Below are 27,576 nucleotides of genomic sequence, written 5' to 3'. Positions count from 1 at the left end.
GACATAATGAGAGAGTGACGCAATATGCATATGAAAATATGGAGATTATTATAATTAGATCCTGACCTTAACACTTATCTTCAAAACATACAAATATACATATCAAAACATTTATGTATAATACGTTCGTATTTAATATTCATATAACAGTGAATACGTTTTCGTTATTTATATTTTTGTTTTCATTATTCATATTCTTCCTTATACTTTCTCTACAGGGTGGGCGGAAAGTAACTCAATATTTTTAATATTTTTCCTTCTAAGATATTGTAGATATAAACTCAATTGTTTGCACATATGTAGTTTATTATATACTATTACCTTTCCAAAAGTTACAACTCAATGTGTGCTCCAGTATTTTCTAGACTGTCTCAAACGAAGTGGTACGTTTGCTAGAACCCTTCTTAATACCTCAGCAGGAACTCCACTTATGACCTCACGGATCTTATTCTCAAAGTTCGCCAAGAGTTTGTGATTTGCTGCGATGTACTTCTTACTTAGCCCACCACCATATTAAAAAAAAATCGCATATGGTGAGGTCTGAATATTTTGTTGGACCCCTATGACCTATCCAGCATCCTACGAAGTGTTCATCAAGCAATTGTCTTATAGGCAAGGCGAAATGAGGAGGAGCTCCATGTTGCATATAAAACAGTTCATGTGAATCACCCCATTCAGAAATGGAAGGCCATACAAAATTTTCTAACATTTTCAGGTATCTTTCAACGTTCATAGTGTCTCTCAACAAATACTCAAATAGGGTCCAATAATGCGGGAAAAAGTTAATCCACACCACACTGTCACTTTCGGCTTGCCCTGCATTTTTCAATGTGTCTTTGGGATCACCTTCTGGTCTATAATGGCTATTATGACAATTAATGATTAAGGAACCCTCCCCTCTACATGAAACACAGCTTCATCACTCCACAGATTTTTTTTTTCCAAACAGATATGGATGATCTTTATCTTATGTAAGCATCATTTCATAAAATTCAATGCACCTACCACAGTCATCTGGATACAACTTTCGGACATAATGAGGCTTCCAGGTCTGTAAGGTAACTCTTTGTGGAGAACTGCACGCACAGAATAGCGTGTAATGCCACTCTCTCTTGCAGACTGTCTTGTTGATTTTCAAGGGCTTCGCTCTAACATTTTCCTCACTGTGGCCACCTTTTCCTCTGATACCGAAGTTGACAGACCACCTGATCTCTTAATGTTCACAACGCTTCCGGTAGTCATTAATTTTCTGTGACAATTTTTAATTGTTTTTGCATCCAGAACAGCTTGCCTCCCATGTTGACCACTCCATCACCGTTGGACATGATTTACAGACTGCCACACCTCAAATCTTGCTGCAATTTTGGCTCTCTCATCAATACTTAATCATCCTGGCATCTTTGTGACTTCAAAGGAACAACTAAAGCTTCATAGGATCTGGAAAAATACATAAAAATGTCATACTTTAGTTTATATAACAAGGTAACAAGATAACTTTCATTGCTGTATACACATAACATCACTAGAAATCCATAATTCAAAATAGAGATTTACTTTCCGCCCATCCTGTATTATGTATTTAGTTACTAATACTGTATTAATTCATTACTTTGCTGAGTGTTAACATACGACAAATATATGTCATATCATTAAGATACATTATATTAACCTAAGAATTATAGCAAACAATTAACATAATTATATATTAATTGTTAATAAATCAGGTCACAGAACAAAATAATTGAGTATGTCACCATTACACAGGTAAGAAATCATTAAGATCATATAAAATAGTGATTAATAAAAAAATGTTAAATTACATATTAGGCAATATCAGAATATTAATCACAATATCAGAACGAGTTTAACTATACAGCTAATATGTACGTTTATAAATAAATTGCAATAGCAAAACAAAATCATAATAAATCTAGACAAAGTAACCAAAAATTTTCATAAATACTTAAACAGTAAAAACAAGATCAAGATAAAACTAATATTAGGTTATAATGCATTAGAATATTCCGATGGACACTCCAAACTAAAAACGTTAATTTCATAAATATTCAAACAAACTATCAAGAATTGAAATAAAAGAAAACCAATAATTTTGTATAATACGTAAGCGAAACGTATTGATTGGATAAAGTTAAATATCGGATTAACAAGATAATATGTTATTTCTTCTTACAGCATACAAAATTATCATGCAAAATAACATAATTACAGTATAACAGATAAAAATAAAAATTAGTGTATTCTCACCGATGAAATCTGTATCGCATTTCGGTCATTAGATTAAGCTCGCAACCCAAAAAAATAAATCTAGATGGTCTAGAGTGTACGGTACTGACACATAAAGAACTAATTAGATTAGACTGTAGCGGTATGAGAATGATCAGATGTCTTTTTCTTAGTTTAGCGTCCCACGATTATGCACTGAGGCTACGAGAGATGGTGATAATAAAATGGATGATAACAGTGAAATGACGAAAGTGTGAGGAAAGGGAAAACTTTGAGAAAACCTAAGATGTTTGTTCACCGCAAAAATCTCTTGGCGGGGCTGGGATTAAACCAGATACCCCGCGCGCCAGAAGTGAGCGTCAAGTCTATTATTCCTAAAGTTAGAAAACAGCGATTGTTCAAACCTTTCTTTAGGGGCGTCGTTAGCGGAAGGGGGTAGAGGGACGCGTCCCCCAGATTTTAGTCAAATATATTTAAAGAAACTATACTACTTCGTTATAGTTTACTATTTATAACTTTTGTCGGAAAGAGGATTTTGATTTTGATTCATCCGACCCCTCAGATTTAAAAAGCTAACAACGCCAGTGCTTTCTTGAAATATAATTTTTCACGATTCTTGTTTCTAACATAAGTCTAAGATTACCATTTACAGTTATCCATACTAGTTATATAAATCCTATGAATAGTAATATGAATTAGGTTGTCCTTTTTTTTGTATTATCGTTAGATTTAGAAATCTTTCTTAAAGATAACTGTACAGAAATGAGATGGTTAATTTTAATTTTAAATTGACTGGATAACTGGGTTCTGAACTTTGTTCTTAAAAACTGAGCTATATTCATATTTACAAATTATAAATTAGTACTATTATCTCTGGTGCTCCTTAATATTAATAGCACAACAAATATCAACGCTGTTAATAAGCAATGTATGGTAAAAAAACAAATTAAATGCTCAACATTAATATCACTTGAGCATTTGATAACAAATTAGTCCATTACTAAGTTTGAGAAACATCACAAATCACATTTTTATGAGTCACAAATTCACTTGGTTTTGTTCCTTAGGACAAAACTAGGAGATCTCAGAAAGGAATTATTACCATAATTATGATATAAACTCCTCAAAAAGAGTTTATTATTCTTATCCTTATCATCATTATTATTACACTTTATACTACTTCTATGTCAAAAATTCATACTTTAACTTTATATGAATTCTTACTCAGAAAAAGAAAAGTGAATAAAATTGAAAAATATAAATTTAACTGTGTTACAATTTAATAATATATTTATTCAGCTGTTATACATTCTTCATAGTTTTATTTAAAAGGCATATTCAAAGACAGAAAGAGTCTCTTATTATGTACAGTTTCAGTAACTTTGCAATGTTCCCAGAATGATTTCGATTTCAGGAGAGTTTTCTATATGGTAGAAATAGTCATTTCCTTTCGTATTGTTAATCAAATAGGTTTCCATTAAGGATTACACATTTCAAATTCTGTATTAAGGGAACACCTCTATAAAATTATTGAATAAAATACAGGAAAATAGTGAAAAAATAGGGAATTCTTCATTTGCATTAATTCGAAGATATATAAAAGTGCATTATTTCCTTCTGTTTGTAGTCCAGTCCTGAAAGAAAGTAAGCACTAATAAAGAAGATAGTTCGAAATGATAAAATTTCTTGTCAGTGAACGAAGAAGCATTTTTCGGAAAACTTAGTAGAAGAAATTAAATATAGGAAATCTATCACCTAATATTTAAACGTAGAGTAATGAAGGTTCTCAGTAAACGATCAAAATGATTATGTGGAGAAACGATAAAATATTTAGAAAATGATATTCATAATTTTATATAGATTTTAGTTTTGGACTTCCCTGAATCTAAGGCGGAGTGACTCGATTACAGTTTTTAAGAGTAAATTGCTGAGGTTTAGTATATTTCGACATTTATCTGTTGTATTACATCGAATACTAAAACAGAGATATAGTTACGCAGAACTTTTCAGATTTGGATCCCTCAAATACGATAAGAGTTCGTCCTTAATAACGTTCAATTTCGGTCCTATTGATACTGGAGAAAAAGCAAGAAATAGAGGTTCTATATTTTAAAAAGACAGTGCTGGTTTGCAGATGTATGGTGTCGGAAACATCATTTGACATGTACATCAACATTAACGAGTAACAAAGTTCCGTTTCTTGCTGAAATATTGTAATTCCTCCTCCCCTTGCTCCGCAACGAAAAATGGCTACAATTCTTTCATAATGTTAACATCTCCTGGATTTCTAATTTAATACCAAAGTCAGAAAACCGTAAGTATGAATGCAGATTTTCATATATTTATTATAGCAGCATCCAATCCGTACTCGAGCCTTACATATGATTTTCAAACGTTACTGTATTTGTTTAAAGCTGTCTACATAGAATTTTACATTAATACAGGAAAACTTATTGTGTTGATATTAATTCGTGCTGTATTTTATTTCCAGTTATTCTTTGATCGTGTTTGAAAATGAGAATTTACAAGAGTTATGGGATTGGGAGAAGAGGCCACACAAATTGGAGATTCGGAATGGACGTCCGTTTTTCCACCTTAATCCTAAACTTTGTCTCTCCAAGATCGAGAAGTTGCGAGAAATAACAAATTTATCACCCAACTTTACTAATAAAGAAGTTGGTGTTAATTCAAATGGACACAAAGTTGCATGTATGTTCAGTTTAATATTTATAATGAAATTATGTTAAGATATTTTACATTTTACTAATTTGTAATTTTAGTGAAACTCCATGGAACCTCAAATATAAGATTATGAAAAGTTTAAAAAACTCATTTTTTTTATAATACGTGGATTTATTCTAGTCTTGATATATATACATAAACATAAAGAAATAAATATTAACATAAATATAAGTGGTATATTTTTTGTATGCTTTTCTCCGCTCTATTCCTCGGTCTCCACGGAGGTACCCTGTTCATTCATTCAAATGAATTCTTACCAACAGTTAATGAATTATCATGTGAAATGGAATTGATAATTGAATTATGAACAACCAGTTATCAAGTCCGTTCCATAAACTGGGCCATTTTGTAGTTAACGTAACTAACAATGAGTACATTTGCTATTCTGCAGAGCGTAAAGTAAGTAGAAGTATTGAAAGTAAAAGTGGCTGTGTATTTGAAAGTTATGTAACCTGGAAGTGTATTTTAGATTTATATAGAGAAAGAAAATAAGCTAGAGTCTATTAGTTTATCAGCTGCCATTGTCAATTTTCACTACGAATTCCATAACAATCAGACGGTGAATTAAAGGAGCTAATTATTATTACCAAACATCTCCGTTTTCCTTCAAGTTGTTCATGAAAATGCACTGTGAAAACACTATAATTAATAAATACATACATAAATACACAAAAATAAATAACTTATTTTAATTGTAGCCAAGATATAGAAAGATACTAGAGAAATGTAGTGAAAAGGGTTATCATTTCGAATAATATCTTATATTTTAAGATACTTATTTTATATTGTTAAGTAGAATATTCCAACACTGAAATTCTTCGTTAGGTATACGTTAAGCACGTCAGTGATTTGTGGTACATGTTCTTTTATTTTTTCTTTCTTCTTTTTTGTCAGCATGTTTGCTGGTGTTATGGTTCAGAATAGATTACCTCTGTTTTAGGCTTAACATTCCTTTTTGATTACCGATTCTACATAAGATGTACAGATACCAATTCTACGTGTATATCTGAAGTACCGAACGATATGTACTTTTACCAGGGACTAAGTAGAGTTCTTCGATACTAAATATGAAAACGTGTGAAATGGAAACTACTACAATGATAATTCTTCTTTGAGTGTTTCTAATTGATACAGAAAGCAGCTCTTCTTTCCGTATAATTTGTGACGAGCTTAACTCTTATCCTTTGTACTTGACTCTCCCTGAATTAGCAGATAGTTTCATATTTTCTGTTTCCACTATCGCTAATATTTTCTTCACACTTTCTGTTGTTGCACGAAAAATTGTAACAAAAATGACCTGATATACTATAAAAACTTTATACGTAACAATCTAATTACAGAAACATCTAACATTTATACGTAGCAGTGCTACCGTTTACCAATTAGAAGCGAAATGTCCACGGTATCTTATTATTGTCTAATACATTTACTTGCTCTCCAGGATCGCAAATAGCTATACATCCTTTGCAAATGTGTTTCTTCCTGTTATTTAATCATATTTTGCTATTTTTTCTAGTGTTGATTTATTTGACATCGTGTTTTGAAATTTCATACTTTATTCCGACTTTATTCCGTTCTGGTTACATGCTCTGCCTACCTGAACTTCCTACAATATTAGGTAAACTATATAAATTATGCGTTTCTGCCATTCACCATTCCCATCTCTCTTGGGTCCGAATAGTCACCTCATAATTTTATGCTCAAATACTTTTAGTTTGCGTTCTTCCCTCAAAGTAAGCGAACATGTTTCGTAACCACACAGTATAACAGGCGTAGTTATCGTTTTATATATTTTAAGCTTTAAGTTCTTCGATAGAATTCGCGAAGACATAAGAGTTTAGACTGAATAAGAACACGAATTTACTGCTTTCGCTAGACATTTACGAGGGCTGCTCTATATATTTCTGGCCTAATAATGAAAATACGAATATTTATCAACGAAAATGGTTTTATTGTTTTTCAAAATATTCTCCATCAAGATTTATACACTTTTGCATGCGCTCAAACCAATTTTCGAAGCACTTTTTCCACTCCGATTGAGACACCTCCAAAACATGGTTTTTGAATGCTTCAACAGCATTTTCTGGCGACGAAAATCGTTGACCACGCATTTTTTTCTTGATGTGTGGGAATAAAAAGAAGTCATTGGGTGCCAAGTCAGGGCTGTACGGCGGATGACCCATCACTTCGACGTTTTGGCCGGTCAAAAATGCGCTGGTTTGAGCCGATGTGTGAGAGCTCGCATTGTCATGGTGCACAATGATTCGTCTTCTCTTGTTCATTTTTCGAATTTCTCCGAAGACTTCAGGCAAACAAATGGTGGTGTACCACTCAGAATTGACCGTCCTACGTTGCTCAAGCGGAACAGTCGCCACATGACCAGTTATGCCGAAGAAACAGGCGACCATTTGCTTCGAAGTGCTTCTTCCACGAACAACTTTCGTTGGATTTGGCTCGTCTTGGAAGACCCACACGGTCGATTGCTGTTTTGTTTCGGGCTCATACGCATAGATCCATGATTCGTCACCTGTGACGATCTTATAAACGTCTTTTGAAGCACCGCGATCGTATTTTTTCAGCATTTCTTTACACCAATCCACACGAGCTTTCTTTTGAGCGATTGTCAAATTGTGCGGGATCCAACGAGAACAAACCTTTTTTACGGCCAGGTGTTCATGCAATATCGAATGTATGCTGGTGGAAGAAATGCCTAGGCATGCCTCTATCTCACGGTAAGTCACATGACGGTCTTGCATTATCAGTTCACGTACGGCATCGATGTTTTCTGGCACAACGGCTGTTTTTGGACGACCTTCACGGAATTCGTCTTTGAGCGAGCGTCGGCCACGATTGAATTCGTTGTACCAGTTTTTCACAGTGCTATAGGATGGTGCTTCGTCGCCATACAAAGATTTAAGTTCATCGATGCACTCTTGTCGTGATAATCCACGTCGAAAGTTGTGAAAAATGATCGCACGAAAATGTTCACGAGTTAATTCCATTTTTTTGCCAAGTTGATTTCTTCAAGTACCTGTAAAAGAAAAAAAAATTGTCGTAAGTCAAAAAGTTCTGAGTACATTTATGCTACAAAATGTCAAACTTTCCAATGGAAATGTCAGATTGCACCTGGCAACACTTAGTGTTGCCTAGGCCAGAAATATATATAGCAACCTACGTAATTTCTTCGTGGAAATGGTTTTAGTCTGTTAATGATGATCTTAGAAATTTGAACAACATATCCATAATTTGCAGTTATGGCCACAGTGAATTTCCATGTGTTTAGTTTTCTCTGTATTTACGTCTAAACTCATGTTTCTGCAGGCATTTAATAAAACCTCTGAATTTCTTATTATTGTACTCTTATCATCCCCTATCACATTTGCATTATCTTCATAAGCCATACATAACCTGAGTACCATTCAGCTCTAGGTCCTGATTGGTATCTCTAATTTTCCTTATAGCGTATTTTAGAACATAATTGAATAATCATGACGGCAACACATCTCCTTGTTCCAGGTTATTCTCGACGTAAAAGTTCGTGGACAAGTACCTTTTTACTCGGACTTTACATTAACTAGCTTTTTAACTGTGGAGTAAGATTTCAATGTTTCTCTCCTAATCGAGCGCGCAGACTCTTCCTGAAATCAATAAACAATTGATGTACCGAGCTATTGTATTATCATTTCTTTTCGAATATTTGACGAATGGAAAATATCTACTCAATAGTTTATCGATTTTGCATAAATTCGCACTGATAATCTCAATTTTTCTTTTGCTGAAATTTTAATACTATCCCTAATTTTAACCCAAGTATCCTCAACACTAGCATATTCCGAAACCTTTAAAATTGAGAATCTGTTTCACACGTTAATTTTGTATTTTACTCTCACCCGATCCTCTTCTAAATTCTTGAAATTAAACCTTCCCGTTTTTAGATACTGAATATTTCCTTTTTTGAACGATAATCTCTTCTAATCGCTGCTACCAGGTAATGGTCATTATCACAGTCACCTCCTTTAAACGACCGAATGTCAATAATGCTAGGCTCTCTCCTGCTATCTACTATAACGTGATTAATTTGATTGTTTTTTTCTATCTGGTGAGGTTCAAGTATATTTCTGAATGTCGCAATGTAGGAATTTCGTACTCTTCACGATAAAATTTTTTGATGTTGCGAAGTTCGCAAGTTCAGCGCCGTCGTGAACACTTTGCTTTTGTCAACTTTCGTTTCCTATAATTAGTTTGAAAATTTTCTTTCGAAAAGGTCGGTTTGAAAATCTAATATTTATTTTTTAAAAACTCAGTTCCAACATAAGCGGGTAATTTATAGGTTAATGGAGTACATAATTACTAATCATTTTGTATTATTTGAGTTTCGAAACATTATACATTGCTCTTCACAAAATCTTGTTTATTGGATGTCATATTAAAATAGAAAGAAACGATAAAAATTATGAGTTTTGTAAAATTTTGATAGTCAAGGAACTGCATAATTTCTCTTGAGATTTTGTTTTATTTATTATTTTTACATATAATTTTACTAAATTTAAACTTGTTTTCTCCATAGGTACACTAAAACGATTGACAATTAGGGTGAAGAAAAAGGCCGCTAGAGCTGTAATTGTTACATGGCAGCGTTATAGACCAGATGATCGCAGGACACTTTTAGGATACGTATTATACTATATTGAGGCCCCATCTAATGTATCATTGTATGATGGCAGAGATGGTTGTGGTGAAGATAGGTAAAATTTCTTAAATTTCTTAATATTTTATTTAACAAAGTAATCTCTATTTAGGTATATATATATATATATATATATATATATATATATATATATATATATATATATATATATATATATATATATATATATATATATATATATATATATATATATATATATATATATATATATATCGGGTATTGCATATTAAGTGTTACAACTCGTGGAAGGTGACTCGTGCCACTGAGACAGGAAAAAAAGTTATCTTGAACTTTCGGCTATCGGACATAGTTTCGGATCTAGAAGATGCAGAAAGCGTGGGACTTTCGGACGCCAATAGTTCGGAAACTATCCAACGTAAAGAGGGCGGGTAAAAAATTCACTGAAGAAGTCATACCTGCTCTATTGAATTTTGCATGTTTCACAATCCTACGATGCACGCGCAAGCGATTCCCCAAAGGAACATAGGGAGTCCCGGATAATCTGCCAAATGAAAATTGGTCTAAATGGATATGAATTGATAGGGTTTCTACCAGGTAACAATAATTCGTTTGTATTAAGTCGATATCTGGAACAAATACAAAATGGCAGACACCTTCATGCCCGTTGTGTGTGGTTGCATAATCGCCAGGTACGGATGCTGGCCAACAGTGACGTTCTGAGTATTAAGTGTAGCGAATGCGTACTCAAATGCTCTAGAAAAACTTCTGCAGTGTCGGTAGAGCACAACTGATGAAGCAGGGTGATTCACATGTGTGGAAACACTTAACGAAAATTGTCCAGAAATGCACTCATACTCAGTAAACGTGAGTTCAAAGCGTCGGAAATGTAAGGATTAGCGTCAAGAACCATGGGCGTCGCCAGAAACTTTCGCAGGGGGGATCAAAAATAAACGCTAATAACACACACACACACACACACACACACATATATATATATATATATATATATATATATATATATATATATATATATATATATATATATATATATATATATATATATATATATATTAAACAAAATCACAATATTATAATTAGGAACTCATGCAAGTTCATATACTATGTTGACTTTAGAATCGTTGTTTCCGAAGACAGAATCGTATGTTCCCTCCTTAATACCTCATAATAATTCCTGTTTTCAACATCTCAAACGTTGAAAGAATCAAGGAGAGAGAGAGAGAGAGAGAGAGAGAGAAAGAAAGAATGAATGTTCGTGACTATGTTGCTACCGTACGTGCCTTTGGTGTGGGAGATTCGAGTTAGATTCCCGGTAGAAGTTGAGCTCATGAAGTTTGCATTCCATATGAAGCTTTAGGTCCACATCTCACCCTCGGGGCTGTAAGAGACACTAAACTCAGAATAAACCAACCCAAAAAGAGAAAACTTTATAACAGTACTGTGTTTCTTGATGTTTTCTTTATCAGTCCTTTGCGAAGTCATGCAACAACGAGACTGCTCTTAGGATCTCGATAAATACAAGAAAATATCTTTTGTGCATGAAAATCAGAACCTAATCATTTCACATAAATAGAAATTTAAAAAAAATAACACATGCAAAAGTGTATTTACGAAAATATTACGGTTTTACTTACCAAACAGGAAAAGAGCAGATTTTATAAGATAAAATCATCGTCATCTTTGTGTTTGTAAATAACTAAGCCACCAGGTAGAAATAATTCCTTGTCTTGTTTCATAAAGTTCACACAAAATGCACAAAATCTTTCTTTCTTCCGTAACCACTTTACGAAACGTCTGACATGAATTGTGTTTTATTTTTATTTATAAGAGACTCATCATACACAATCCTGTCAATCTTTCTTCAAAGGTAGTTGACCTTAACCACGTTTTCACACGTCTTAGGGTGCTAAAACTTCTCTCAACCTACATGTTGTAACGGGGAGGGTAACCATTACTTGTATTCCTTGGTTTATTGCTGGATAAAATGTGGCGTGATCCATCAAATCAAAAAGAGAGAGTTTCTCTAAACTGTCTGAATCTAGATTTCTGTGTTTCCATAAATCGTACCAGCATTCAGCTTGAGAAAGGAAATTGTCAAATTAATAATTTTCATTTATTTTATCCATCATCTTCATGAATTGTAGTTTAGAGGTGTTTTTTTATTTCACGGGGATTCAGTGTGAAGAGTGAAAAGCCTGGACTATGTTCTTCCGAAAATCTATTATTTAGTGACTGTAACAAAGAATCTATGTACTGTATAAATATGGTTCGCCGATAATATTCTTCCGCATTTGTGTATGGAGAATTAGCACGATGAACTTGTCGAGATGCAAGTCTGGGAACTGACAGCTGAATATTCAGTTCATCAGCAACACGAATACACTTTTCGAAGATCGAATGAAATATAACTTCAGCTGTATCTATCTGTTCTTTGAACATACAAATTAACTCTGAAATGTGTGATTTTGCCGCCATTAAGTTCAACTGAACTCCTTGCAAAATTTGTGCTACTGGCTCAAGGTATGAGGAATATTGACTGATAACTGACAAAGAAACAACAAAGGCTCCTGTTGTTCCTGCACAAAAAAGACGATAAGCATTGCTTCTAGTTTCAGAAACAGTAGAATTTATTGACAGTTCTTCTAACGCACACACTATTTCTATGAAATGTTCAGAAAATTTTCTGATGCTGCTGTATTTGGAAGTCCAGCGGGTTTCAGAAAGAAGTGGGATATTTGGAATATTTTATCTTCTTAATGGGCTCTCGCGAAAGAAATTGTGATTTCTTTGATAGTATCCACTGTTTCGTACGTAAGAAACGGAACATAGCTTATTAACGACAAGATTAAGCTTGTGTGATGCACAATGGTAAAAAAAAAAAATAAAATAAAATAAAATAAATAAAAAATAAAAAAATAACGCTTTTGGGAATTGTCGTCTGATAATGCTTTGTACACCGTTACTACATCCAGGCATGGTGGAACAACCATTGAAACCTTACCCTACAAGTTCACACTGAGATAATCCACGTTCTTCCAATGCTTTTAGAATTATTCTAGCAATATATGCGGCATTTAACTCTCCTAATGAAATTAAACCTACGAAATCTTCTCGCATCTGATTTTCAACAGTGTCATAAAACCGAATACCAAGAGACAATTGTTCTACACCCCCAATATCAGCTGTCTCATCTGCAAGCACACTATAATAGTGGGAAGAAACAATTTTAGGCTTTATATACTCTTCATATAAAGTGTTGCCTGCAACTGATATCAATTCATTTTGAGTCTGCACAGATAAGTATTTTGCATTTTGAGCAGCAGTGTTGCTTTAATGTTATATCTCCTGAATCTACTTTAAATTGGAGAAGATCGTAGAAATTGCCAGATTTAGCATTCTTTCCTCGTAAAGACAAATCATGTGTCGCACAAAAGACAATTGTCTCAATGATTGATGACAGTTTTTTTCGGTTTTCCTCAACTTGCTTCCGAGCCGCTTCATCAATTTTCAAATCAACGGTCAAACTTTTCGTAGACATAACATTCAAAAATAACTGAGCACGTTCTGTGGACACCCGATTCCATTCGTGTCAGAGGCAAAAAAAATCATTGTATTTTCTAAACGATGTTAGTATAAAAGACCCTTGCAATCCTATTTTTACCGGAGATCGAAAAAGAACACACTGCTTGCACAATCCCCCTCGCAACTTTCTAGAATATGCTGGCCACGGAAATTCAACAAACCACTTATACAAAAAGGGACGTTTTCCTAGCATAACATCTTGTTTAAAATCATATGTTTCGGTCGGGTGCCACAGCGACATCAATATTTCATATCGACCAGTGTCCAACAAACTTGACTGCAAATTTAAATCTACATAATTGCCAATATCTTTTGGGTCACAGGACGTCTCCTCACCTAATAAAGTTGCACAAGAGGACATTTGGGGAGAAGGTACGCTAATGATATTGCCCTCTGGTAACTATTTTTCTTCGCTCAGATTTTCAACACACAGAATATCACTTTGGTGTTTTCCAATTTTGAGGACACTTGCTGTTTTAGAAAAACATCGAGTTTCATTTGCTTATGCTTATGCATGATTAATTTTTAAAAAGCAATTCTTTCTAATTCAGTCACCTACACATGAGATATTAAATAAATTATAAACTAAGGGGAAAACACCCACTAAACTCTGAAAGAGACCAGAGATCGAAAACCACACACATTTATCACTTTCCAACACTCCCGAGCAACTTTGAAGTTTTGAAAACGAAAACCGCCTATATGACACACCAGAAACACGGATTTCCAATAACTGCGCACAACCAACTATGCAAAACTAAACCTTTCTCTTCTTGAAAAGGGTCAATCTCCATCCTCCCCGCTAAAAATAACATTGTACTTTTAAACCGCGGGTCTCATAGGAAAAAAAGCTCAATTTCTTTCTTATCAGAACGTTACTAAGAACAAGGAAGACCATGTTTGACAGCATTAGAATCATTGTCCCTGCTGCTCCATTTGCAGTTTTGTCTTCTCGACCTCTTCCCCTCTCTGTAATCCATCAAGATTCTTGGTTTAAAAGGAGGCGGGGTCATTCAGGATCACCTTGCTACAGCCAGAGGACAAACAGGTGCAGAGGAGTCGGTGACATTATTGCCTTCACAAACAGAATTCTTGGGTTATTTTTAACATCAATATGTGTTAAATGCTCATACTTTTCCGATTGTTGCGAAGGTCAGACAAATGAGTCAGAGAAACACTTTAATTCTGCTTTACAAAGGAAACCACTGCAGAAGTATTAAAAGATGTGGCTCTTCATTTTCTATGGGAACGATTGAGGATAACTTGCTTGATTCTTTCAACGTTTGAGATTTTGAAAACAGCAATTGTCGTGAAGTGCTACGGAGGGAACATACGATCCTGTCTCCGGAAATTCCTTCTAAGTTCAATATATATACTTGATTACTTCAAGATCAAGGTAATATTAACTAGATTTCCAGGGGGGTCGACCGACCCCTTCGACCCCCCTGCCGACGCCCATGTCAAGAACATGAAAGTCATTGCCAATTCACCAATAATATTCCCTAAAACCGATGCAATATGATCTGCAGGGTTGCATACCAATGAGGATGCAACAACTAAGGCCAAGTTGAAATTGTGCAAGGGGGCTCACTAAGAAACCGGATAAACTAAATGAATGTCACTAGTGGGATCGCATGATCGATATTGAAATGTGGCCAATGTGTGTGCTGATATCGACATGTAGCTAATGGATATGAGGAATCTTATTTTGATGTGAGGAATCACCTCTTAAAGTTTGTCGGTATAGTTCATTAACACCCTGTATATATATATATGGAGAGGGAGAGAGAGGTAGAGAGAGAGAGAGACTATATATATATATATATATATATATATATATATATATACACTTTTTTTAAAAAAAATAATTATGATGGTTGTCAGAAAGGGTAGGAAAGAACAACAGAATAAGACACAATTACACAATAATAAAATCTGATCGGTAGTATCACCTATCACCATGTTTATTGTAATTTTCTTTTTTAAAATCGCATGCTCACGATGAAGGGAATGGTTTTTGATAATTTTATTATGTTAGATTCATATGAATAAAGTTTCCGATTTGACGTCTGGTGGGAAACTTATCTCAGCAACACAACACAAGGATGAACTAAAATTACACGTTTACACGTTTAACGTCACAACTCTGTATACATCCAGTAACAGTTAGGATATCCAAACAAACAGGAGGCAGCACGTTGTTAAAAGGTCGTATGAAAGTGCACCATGAAGAACGCTCCATTGCACTTTTTTTTTCTTTACGAATTCAAACTGATATTCTACACAGCAAGCTACGTAAAATATTAACAGTGTATTTGCGTCAGGAATTGCGAATAAACGTTCTATTCGCTGATGATATGTCAAATTTCGTTCCGGTGACACAGTATTGCTAAATGAGTCCCTTAGTCACCGATCAACACCATGTTTGAATGAGTTCCTCAGGAATATTGTGGAAATAGATCCACGGACAAGTGTTCGTGCCATTTCAGATGAATTAGGTATACAGGCCTACTGTCGTTCAGCGGCTCGTGCAATCGAAAGTCGAAAAAGTTGGACTAATGGGTGCCATTTAAGTTGACACCAGCCAAAACAAGAATTGTCGTCTGGAGATGTGCAGTTCTCTAAGTATAAAAAATAGTTGGGAAAGTTTCCTATTTAGGATTGCTACTTCAGAAGAAACATGGATCTATTATGACATTCGTAAATGATCAGAGCAATAGCTGGATCATTATCATTGTCCAGGACGGTAGTTGCTGGTATGTTAGTTTATAGTGGAAGTAATTCACCATGTCTTTCTCAGGTGAGATGAAATCTTCGTTGCAGATCGTTACAGTGCTGAAATGCAAGAAATGCAGCAAAATCTTTTCCATAAGTATCTAGCAACAATCTGCAGATATAGAGTTCTCATGTTGGATGACAATGCTCGACCATACGTATGAATCCCTTTCTCACTCTCCGTATTTTCCCAATATCTTTCCCAATGACCAGCACTTTATCTGGCATATCACTTCTAGGGAAGGAATACCTTCCCTGACGATTGTGCGGTGTCACACACTTCAGATTTCCTTTGTCACGGAACCCAACAGTTGACTGAGCAATGGTAAAAGTATACGGTTGCAGACAATGACTACTTTTATCAGCCACGTATTGTAGTTTTCATTTATTTATTTATTTATTTATTTATTTTTCGCCTTTGGGAAAGACTAACCTGGGGCGAACTTTTCATTCGCAATGTTTGCGTTTCTTTCGTAGAATTTTGTAACTATTTTAAATTGTACATTTAGTAGTGACTTCATGCGTGAAGCGATACATCTCTTGGATCAAATGAAAAGTAAAGCAACCACTAAACGCGAAACTCAAAGTAAAAAGTATATGATTGGATGGAAGACCGAATCTATGTCTCCAACCTTAACATGCTGGTGTGCTACCAAGTCCGCCTGCTTACCTGCAGCTACAGTTTTACTCTTGAGGTAGATGCTCAGCTGTTCAGACTACATCTCCTATTGTATTTGGATAACTCATTGTCTATATTAATGATGGTTGAATTAGATATTATATGACAAATGGAAATGAAATGAAAAATGAAATGAAATCTTTGAGTTTTACGTCCCACGGTTATGCCGGTTAGGCTAAAGGAGACGGTGATTATGAGAAATGAATGAAATGGTGGAATGAAGAAAGTGGGACGAAACGGGAGAACCCCGAGAAAACCCACGCACACGGTGTTTGTCCACCACAAAGTTCACTTGGCGGGAGCAGGGTTTGAACCCGGGACCCCATGCACCAGAGGTGAACGCTCTACCACTGAGCCACCGCGGCCCCCATATGACAAATGGAGGAATGCCAGGCTTTTCTAATATATCCTTTATAAGTGCGAATTTAATTAATTTTTTCGTAGTTGAATTTCATTAAATGTCTACCTACAGAGGGTAGTGTGAGAGGAAAGTTAGTTATTTTATCCATTTATCATGTAATGGCAAGCACGAGTTGAAAATTGTCTCATGTACAGACATTTCTAGTAAATTGCATATAAAGAAGATTGAACGATTGAAAGAAAAATCATTTTGTTACCCATTCATTGGAAATAGACGTGACGCTAAGAATGTGATTTTCTTCTTTGTCGTTCACCCGTTGTAAAGGTTTTTAAAGTGTAACATCTCAAAGCAACTAACCACAAAAGTGCATAATTTCCAAGATTGTTGTGACGCGACTAGATTAAATAATTAACTATTCAGTGATGTGTTGAAATGTGATGTTTCTCTTTGTGCGTTTCGTTCTGTTAATAGATTCGTTAAAGTTGAATTCAATACCCTTTGCAGTACTAAGGCTATATGAGATGGGAACCTACAGCTTAAGATGGAATCCTAACCGGGAATCGAATGTGAGCTTTCCACATAGAAGGCACGTACACTATCCGCATACCCATGAGGAAACTCTGAAAGTTTTTTTTTCATGATCCTATGCAACACTGAACTACTGGATGAAGAGAGAATTTGTAAACATCGCAGGATGAATTCATTATATGGTTTCGAAACATTCACGTTTTTTTTTTTTTTTTTTTTTGTGTCCGCCTTTCTCAAAGTTGCTCCGAGAGGCATGGTAGGTGAGTGATAGAGCACTCATCTCTGGTGCGAGAGCTCTCTGGTTCGATCCTTAAGCACGCGAGTTTGTGATTAATAACATGGTATCTGGAAGTTCTCCTATTTCCTCTCATGTTCTGATTTAACCAATTCTTTTAGTTGCAAGGGCTTAAGCGTTGCATGCAAAACAACTAGAAATTTTATATCAGTTTCATTTTCGAAGTTGCGTCTTTACATATAGTATACAGTATATATATATATATATATATATATATATATATATATATATATATATATATATATATATATGTACGTTCCATAACACTTTTCGTAAACCGAAGGAAACAAATGTTCACGAAAATTTTGGCAAACAGAGGAAAATATAATTTTTCAACGCCAATATTTTCCATTCATTGCGAACGCTTGGTGTGTTGGCAAATTTCAGTTATTTTTGTTTGTGTTACAGGAAATATATTATCTAGAAGAAACAAATAAAGATTTGATACTGTTAGGCAGACATGAAAATTACTAAAAATAAGATGTTTGATGAAGAGGGTTTATGAACTTGACTTCATTACAGATTCCCATTTCGGCAAGGTAATATCTCTTCATCTGGGATCCAGCCTATATGGAAACTATGTTACATCTTTTCGACAGCTATTTTGTTATTTTCTCTTTTCATTATTCGTTACTGGGAATTTAACTTACGTTCCTTAGTGATCATCAATATATCAATAACTATGATCATAACAAATAAACGACAACCTACCTCTGTATCCAGTGACGAATTTTCTGATTATTCGTTCATTATGTTGGTCTGCTCTAACACCTTCCTAAACACTAGCCGTGGTTGAAGAACTCGATTATTTTTACATGGTAATTGTTGAAAGTTGATGCTCTGCAAAATTATTTTTTTTAAAAAAAAGGGGCAGTATTATCAGAAAAACAATTATTCGTGTATTACTTGTTAATCCCTCATTTTTCCACTTAAGAAACTCACACTGAAAACTACTATAATTTTTTTACTTTAAATTATATAATCACATAAAAGCACCTCATACGAATTTACTTTTAGTAGCCATGGCATTTGAACAATTATTTACTGTACATATATAACTGTGTGTTTCTATTGCGACTTGTTAATTTTTAGTAACTGCAACTATTCATTTTGTCCAGATTACTTAAACTGGAACGCAGTGGTTTTTAAGACGTAAGACAAAATTAACAGAAATTTATTAGAATGAGACAACCAAGTTTTTAAATAAGATGATTTAGTTAAAAACTTTAACAATGACTTTCTTAAATGAACAAGTAGCGTATTAACAAGTAATACGCCAGTAATTGTTTCTCAGAACTGCTCGATGCTGTTGTCCACATGGTAAAGTCTGATTCAATTCGAGTGGAACTTATATTGTTCTACTAGAGAAAGCCTTTTGTATAGTAATTTATTGAACATATTAAATAAGTACTGAACTAGGTCCAATAACTTGCTTTATTAAGATCAGAGCCAAAGTTACTTATCTATCGTAACACAGTTATAAAATCATATCTAGAACATAAACACGCAACTTAAGCAACAGAATCACAAAGGACATAACTATACTCTGTGGTTTAGGAGCCATGATAAGGGCAAAAAAAGTAATTAAACAAATGCGTTTTTAAGTCAAGAATATCATAGATAAGTGTATTGTGAAACGCCAACTTTTTCTCTCATACACCATGTTAGTGTGTATTCTTCCGCCGGACGCAACCAAACTATTTTCCCACTACTCTGTAAGAATGACATTAACGATCTAAGCCAGTAGAAACTGGATTCTCAGCCTAAACTTACTAAAAAAAAAAAAAAAAAAAAAAAAAAAAAAAAATCAAGCGAGCGTCGTAAACTTCAAATCATTTGTCGACAGTGCAATAACACAGGGTTCTCTGTATGTATAATTATTTTGCCAAAATGTTTCATTAGACACGGAAGGGAGAAGAAGTAGTAACAAAACAAGAGAGAAACTAAAGAACAGAGAGAAAGCTATGAAGCATCCAGATGAACGCTACGTTGAATGCACAGCGTAATGGTTGAAACTATTGGGGGAAAATAATCTGAGTTCCATTTGAAGGAATAGTTCAATGTAGTAAGTACTTGTTCAACAAAATATATTTTTTACATATGATCTCAAATATAAACGATAATACTTTGTTTTCCTGTGACATGAAAATTATATCAATAGAGCAAAACTATTATTATCCAAGCGATAGACAAACTGAACGAAAGAAACATTGTAATACAATTTGTACATTTCTCCGTACAATAATGGATTTAAAAATGTCATAAGAATTGAACTACATTTATATGGTTCGGTCTGATGTTGTTTAATCCTATCCAATTAAAAAAAAACTAATAAATAAAAATAAACATCTAAGCGTGTATATAACAGGGCTCTAAATGAATTACCTAATTAATTTAGAAGGTAGTTGCTAACAGAGAGATACACACTTGAACACTTAGAAAAGACCTCAATACTTGTAGGAATTATTGCTGCTTGTAATAATTATTGTTTTGTTATTTAAAGGTGGAAAGTGTTTGACACGGATGATGAGCCATCCAGTAGAAGTGAGAACGGTACATCATCAATAGATAGAATAATCACTCAATTAAAACCAGCAACTAGATACGCTATTTACGTGAAAACATATACTCTTGCCTCTGAAAGGAAAGGGGCTCAAAGCGATCTGCTGTACTTCAGGACTCATTCAGACAGTAAGTATTTTTGTCTACAAAATTTTGTCTGATTATATCGATATTCTCGTCCTTTAGATTTATTGAACTTTTGTTATATTCATAACATACAATTAAGTTAACAAATTACAAATACTACTATATAGAGACACATATAACTATATACTTGTGACACGTTGACATATATTTTCTAATTGTTTGATTTTTTTTCTGCATGAACTTTTAGTCAGCTTCTTGACCTTCAAATAAATATAAAGCTTTCGTAACAAATTTAATGCGCTTCGCAAAATATATATACAGATATCCAAATTGGTATTTTAACTTTTTCGCCGTCTCGAACTAGATTGGCATAGTTACAACAGTCAAAAATATTTACTCAAAAGCGTTAGACATCCATGAATCTAGGTGTCTTAATGCAATGTAAGTGCACAGAGAATTATATATGTATTATTATTATTATTATTATTATTATTATTATTATTATTATTATTATTATTATTATTATTATTATTGTTATTATTATTATTATCTTGTTTTATACTGTGTTATGTAATGAATGCAAGGAAGATAAACAAAATAATAGGGATCCTTCTCTGTTTGGAGTAGTAATGACTTAGCGATCTGCTTATTTGTGAATGTGATAACTTTATAAGCGATATGTCTCAGTAACATTAGTTTAATTGCTTTAAAAAATGAGGCCACAACTCCACAACTTCCGAAAGTTTCCTTAAGGGTTTTGTAATGATCTAGCTATAAGGGTATTGGAAACTTACATTTGAGAATGACAGACTGAAAAGAAATATTAAACATAATGCTACAAGTCCTGGAAGGTCATCTTCAACAGTGAAACCTGTGCGTAGCACCCATAAGTTCTATAATTTTTCACTTACAACAGCTGAAGGGAAGTAAGTGAGAATAAACTATGGTAAAGATAGTAAACACAATTATGTGAAATTAACATTTACTAATGAATCCATGCTGGTAGCTGAAGCCTCCAGTATAGTTATTGTGAAGAATTGAATGAATTTATTAACATTTATCAACATTTATCAACATTTATTAACATTTATCAAGGCTCTTGTAAGATTCACGATATTTACAAATTCTTGAATGTTCAGAAACAAGTAAAATTATACTAAATACGTAAACAACCATCACTATTTTTTTGACATTTAATCAGAAATATCATATTGGAGGTTAAACTCTGATGCTAAACAACAATATTGTAAGCTTTGCATACCCTCTCATACCCCAAGTATGTGAGGATTTAATCACCATATTTTTGAAGTTTAACCATAAAAATCTTTTAGTCTCTAGGAAGCACATTTGATTGGCATCGTTTTACAAAATACTTTAGGATTTATACACGTTCTTATACTCTAAGTATGTGAGATTTTACTGTCATCAATATTTTTGAGATTTAACTGTAAAATTTTTTAACTTTAAAATCACTTTTAACCTCATAAAACTTCGAACCTCAACACCAATTTTAACTTCAGCATATATTTTCTTTGTGGGATTTGGATAGCTGCCGTAAGTTACCGTAAACCATGAAGATGATAACGGATTGATTCCATTAAAGAACTCGGCAAGATAATCGTTGTAGCTGTCTACTGAAAAAAAAAAAAAATAAAAAAATAGAATTCAAAACTGCTTTCGTTCAAGAGTTATCTTGTGCAGCAATGTGCAGCAGTTTTACGGTCATTTATAATTTGTTGTCAGTTTATCGGGTAAATTTCATATTGAAGATTTTTAATACAAGGTTTCATTTTGTAGCACCAAGAGGGTTAAGCAGAAGTTGGGCTTTTACCGTACTGACAGATGTGATAGATCTTGGTATGATACTGCATTAATAATCGATGTTGTAATATATTTTTCTTCTTTTCTCTTCATGATGGAGATAAATAACCTCAATGCTGACGTTCCTATCAAATGTATAATCAGTCAAACAAATTGTTTCTTTCTTTTTGTTTCTTTCTTTGCAGAGCCCTCAGCTCCTTATGGGATAGAAGCTGTTTCCAACTCCAGTTCAGAAATCGTTGTGAAGTGGATGAAACCGAAAGAACCAAACGGAAATCTTACCTATTACCGTATCATTGCCATATGGAAACCCGATGATCAGGAATATCTTGATACCAGAAATTATTGTCGAGACAGTAAGTCCCGAACTCTATTTAAAACTTATGAGTAATAATTCTAGAAAGGGAAGAACATTAATCTCTCTTTCTTTTTCTTTTTTTCTGTTTTGTATAAATTCAAGATTTTTTTTATTTGAAGTAGAAATAGAATAAATAAATGTCAACGATGAACATACTTTGATCTTTTGACTAAAAGACTATGTCCATTAATGTAGCCTCTATCTGCTGTGACACATCTCGCCCAACGTTCTTTCCATACCTTGCATGCACTTGGGTAAAATTCAGGTGGTTGAATTTTACATCATTGTTTCACACAAGAAATTAGAGTCTTATCACTGTCGAATGTTTTTCCTCGCAAGTAGGCCTTCAGTCGACCGAACAGGACGAAATCTGAAGGAGCCAAGGTCAGGCTATAGAGACATCTTCTCATTCCATTTTCATGATCTTCTACTGTCATCATGGTTTTGTAAGCCTTGGCACTGTCATAATGGAGTTTGATGACGTTACCTTGCAGCGCCAGTCGCTTGGTCTAGAGAGCACGTTGTACCTTATCCAGTGACAAATAATAAAGTTCCTTTTTAATTCTGGAACCATGTTACAAGAAGTCTATGAAAATGACACCGCAATGATCCCAGAAAAAGGAGGCCATAATTTTCTGGTTTGACCTGGAAAGTCTAGGTTCTTAAACCGCTGCAACCAACGTTGGATACTGGTGCTGTCCAATTATGATCCTCATAAACCGAAAGCAACTTCCTATTAATTGATGTGGCTGATTCATCACCGGTTTGAACAGGAATTCCGTCACCGACCGTTGTCGGGTCCTAATATCTACTTCAGTGTCCATTATGGTTTACCTGTGAACAATAGAAAACAATTATTACCATTTTAAAACCAAAGGATCAAAGTATGTTCATTATCATATATTTCATCATCATATTGCAACTAATAAAAGTATTATACCTATCTGTGCAAAACTTATTGAATGCCCTTTGCATGTTATCAAATGCCATATTACATTGCTATTACAGGGTGTCTAGCAAATTTTTCTCGACAATTTACTGACTTTTTCCCGATTTTTCCCGACCATTTCCATATTTTTCCCGACCTATCCTAAGAAAAAAAAATCGTATGGTTAAGAAAAGTTAAATGTAATGAAAAAGTGTGCAAAATATTTCCTGATCAAAAAAATTATCCTTATTCATGTATGCAATGACGTAATCTAATCACGCAACTTCTTGATCTTCTCTTCTATGGTAGCGACTTCTTCTGACAACTGATTTACGATTTTCTGTTTATTTGCTTCAAGTTCCTTTAGTCTCTGTTGTGCTCTTTTTTCAGCAGCCCTGCGAACTTTTTCTGACATCACTTTCTTGCGTGTTCTTCGGCTTCCCTAAACAACGCGTACACATTTCTCATCGACAGTTTCACCTGTTTTGGGATATGCAGGGCCTGTACGCCAACAGCTACATTGACAGCACCATACAGTACTCACTGTGCCACTAAAGATTCCTCTGACAAATTTTCTACTATTATTTCCTTGCTTACGGAAAAACCCCTTCTAAAGCTGCATTACCATGGGAAAGAATTAGGCACTTGCAGAGATATACATCATTTGGTGGTAAGACACTTATCCAAAAGTCATCAAGTCTGAGTTCACTTCTTTTGTAAGACTTCATTTTCTCCAGCATACGTATCTGCCCTACTAGAATCTTGTATTCTGTGTCTGCCTTTTCTGCATCGGACACTGAAACAATATTAATCTGCACTAAAATTTTGAACGTTGCTCTCATTTGTTCAACAACTTCTTCGTGTGAATGAGCAACGGTGAAGGGATTAAGAAACGTCAGTGCTTTTGTAAGAAAATACTTTAGCGGAGACCTCTGCTGCAGCTTGGAAACAAAATGCTGATAGCATTCACGAACTTGCTTACGAAAACACAGCATTTTCTTTTCAATAACCTCTGTACATATCCTCAGTGCTGATCTAATTGCATACCCAAGATCAATTTTTTTGATACGTACTGAATTAACATAGATGTTTTCATTTTCCACCATAACATCTATCTCATTGATACTCTTCCTATCCATCGTTTCTTTTTTAACGAAGCATGACATCAATATTTTTTAATAACTAAGTGAGGCTACCATGTAAAAATGGAGTCACAGGAGTGTCTGATTGTATTCGGCCAGGAAAGGCTCACAGTTCTCAGCAAGGGATTGAATAAACTCTAATTTTACAAGGAACAACTTGTCGTTCAAACTACTATTCTGAAACTGTTATAGTTGGGTTCTTTATCAGTTCCCTTAACTGTCTCAATGCACTTTCTCACATCCGGTAATATTTCTTGGCTTCGCTTTCCTACTTTGGCATTTTTCACCCACCGAATATAGCGAAATGAAAGAGGAAATAATGACGAATCTGTTATTTCAGAATACTGAGCACGCCTTGCTGGTAACATTTCGAACAAGTTACACAAAGCTCTAACAAAAGAAAGCAAATCCATCCAGTTTTAAGTATGCCAGTCTTAAAACCACCGTGAACAACGTGGAGTACACAAGCCAGTTCAAGAAGCTGTGGACCATCTATACCAAGGATGGCACAATGTTTCTCTTTAATTAGCTTAAAAGTGCAAAGTTTACGTTTGACCCATCGATTAAAATTTGCAGAAGCTTAGATAAATCAAGCGACTGCAATACATTGTGCAAACCATGAAGTAGTTCTGTTTCTGCACTATGATTCATAAAAACAGATTTCAAATACCGTGTTCTGACTCTGTTGTTGCTGTCGTCCCAGAAGCGTACACTCACATCCATTTCAGTCTTTTGCGCAACAGGATTTAAACTTTCATCAAATCCAACGACATAATGTTCGCATTCTTGTAACAAAGATTTAAGTTCATTTTGAAAATATGGACACAATCCAAACTTTGTTCTTGTGCAATTTCATCTCGCTAGCAATTGTACTGTCTGAAAACATCCTAGTGAAAAGAATAATACTATTTTCAGCACTGTGTAAAGAGATGTGATTCACCACCGCATTTCTACACCACAAAATCTCTACCTGTGTAACACTATCCTTCATTTTATGTTTGTCCAGGATCGAAGTATTAGTGGGAGAGCATGTTTTACTTAATGAGCATGGAAGATCAGTATTGGTGCCAGCTACCTCTACATGTGATGCTGATGCAGAAACAACTTAATTTTCTTTAGGTTTTGTTGGGAAATGATACGTCATTGCGAAAGTCTTCTGCCGAGTTGCTGCAAGGTTTTGATGCTTGTTGCTCTTTGAGTGATTAATCCAATGTTCCACGGTGGCAAATGAAAATAAAGCATTATACCACAAACATTCTGCAATTAATTTTGTCTTCCCTTCTTTCATCCAGAGAAATTCATCTTTTCACTTTCCTTGAAAATTAGTTGACGGCATGATGTATATTAGAATATGAAAACAAATTTCTTGGTTTATCCGATGCAAAAAACGCCAACTCTTCCGATACACGTCCGACGTCTTCAATTTTACTTCCAGTTATGACTGTTGTTCCCGCTAACTTTGACGCGGTACACAAAATGTTTCGAAGATTCTGAAATACTCTTCCTCAACTTTCATAAATTCTCAATCGTCCTCTCTCGTACAGGAGCTGTTTCCTCGGTATTTTTATTTGCTTCCATTTGGAAATTTTCCAGCCGACAGTTATGCGCCCAATTTTCTACAGTGTACTTTCATTCTTTTTCTTCTAAGAAAACTCGAATCCTAAGATTATTATAGACAGATGCTATATTTTATGAATGGAAATTATGTTTACTAAAAGGAACTTACTAGTCTCCTATATCATAGTCACAGCTATTTTTAATAAAACGTGTACTACAAACAAATGACTGACGAGTTGCCTAAACAGAAGAATGGTGAAATGCGATTTTGTGAATTATCACATTGGAATTTTCAAAGTGCCACAAAGTGTTCACCTTAAGCAAGTAAGCACGGTAATTGACTAAAACGTAATTTCAAATTTTCCGACTTTTTTCTCAAATTCCCGGCAAATCCCCGATTTTCCGACCAATTTTTTAATTTAAGACAAATTCCCGACTTTCCCAATTTTCCCGACTGCTAGACACCCTATATTAATACAGTTCAATAGGTTTCTTTATGTATGTAAATTAATAATAAGGCTTTGAATAAATGTGATTGATGACTATAATTATTGATATGGTTTTGTAATGATTTGCAAAATTAAAAATATGATATACAAATCCGTGGATATTTGAGTGCAGTCTATAGGCATTACCGTGACGATTAAATTATTGCATTTTGTTTAACCAATTTTCTTTTTAAGAACAATGAATTACAACTTCATACAATCACGGTTTATGATCTATATTAACATGAAAATTATATAAATATCTTCCAAATTCATTAATAGTTCTACTTTTTAATTTAATTTAGTTTTCGCATTATTACCTAACTATTTACGCTATATTACATAAGCATAAACACAAATCTGTTCTATGAATTTTTGAATGTACATTTGTATTTAGAAATAGAATTTTTAACAATATTGAATGCCTGCATATCTTTGCTTTTTAGCTCATTTATATTGGGAATTTTTTTTTTTTTTTTGTTTTCTTTGAAATGAATTGAGATTTAATAGTTTGGATTTACTGATTTCTTCTTGAAATCTATTTAAATATCTTTCCTTCATAAAAATTAAGTTTTATTATGTATAATTTTATTATTTAATAATCAAATTTAATTTTTAAGTATTATTAAATTTATTCATAAAGCAAATTCAAATTGAAAAGCAAGGCACATTTAACTGGACTTGAAGAAGAAAGCAGTAAAATCACATCATTAAAATTCCAGTTAATTTAAAAGGGAACA

General features: G+C 34.1%; 1 protein-coding gene across 2 annotated transcripts in view; it reads left to right on the top strand.

Annotated features, from left to right (window-relative positions):
* LOC145677526 (insulin-like peptide receptor) overlaps nt 1-27,576 on the top strand; it is a 495,629-nt gene that overhangs the window by 414,244 nt on the left and 53,809 nt on the right. For both annotated transcript variants that reach the window (XM_081747998.1, XM_081748005.1), the window contains exons 8-11: nt 4,736-4,953; nt 9,554-9,731; nt 20,397-20,584; nt 22,549-22,719. In XM_081747998.1, the coding sequence (XP_081604124.1) occupies nt 4,736-4,953; nt 9,554-9,731; nt 20,397-20,584; nt 22,549-22,719 (755 nt within the window). The remainder of the gene's footprint in view (nt 1-4,735; nt 4,954-9,553; nt 9,732-20,396; nt 20,585-22,548; nt 22,720-27,576) is intronic.

This window comes from Thermobia domestica, chromosome 2, assembly GCF_964235325.1.
Source record: "Thermobia domestica chromosome 2, izTheDome1.hap1.1, whole genome shotgun sequence".
In the NCBI taxonomy this organism is placed as follows: Eukaryota; Metazoa; Arthropoda; class Insecta; order Zygentoma; family Lepismatidae; genus Thermobia; species Thermobia domestica.
Note: the sequence above shows the minus strand (reverse complement) of the source record. Positions and strands in the feature narration are given on the sequence as shown.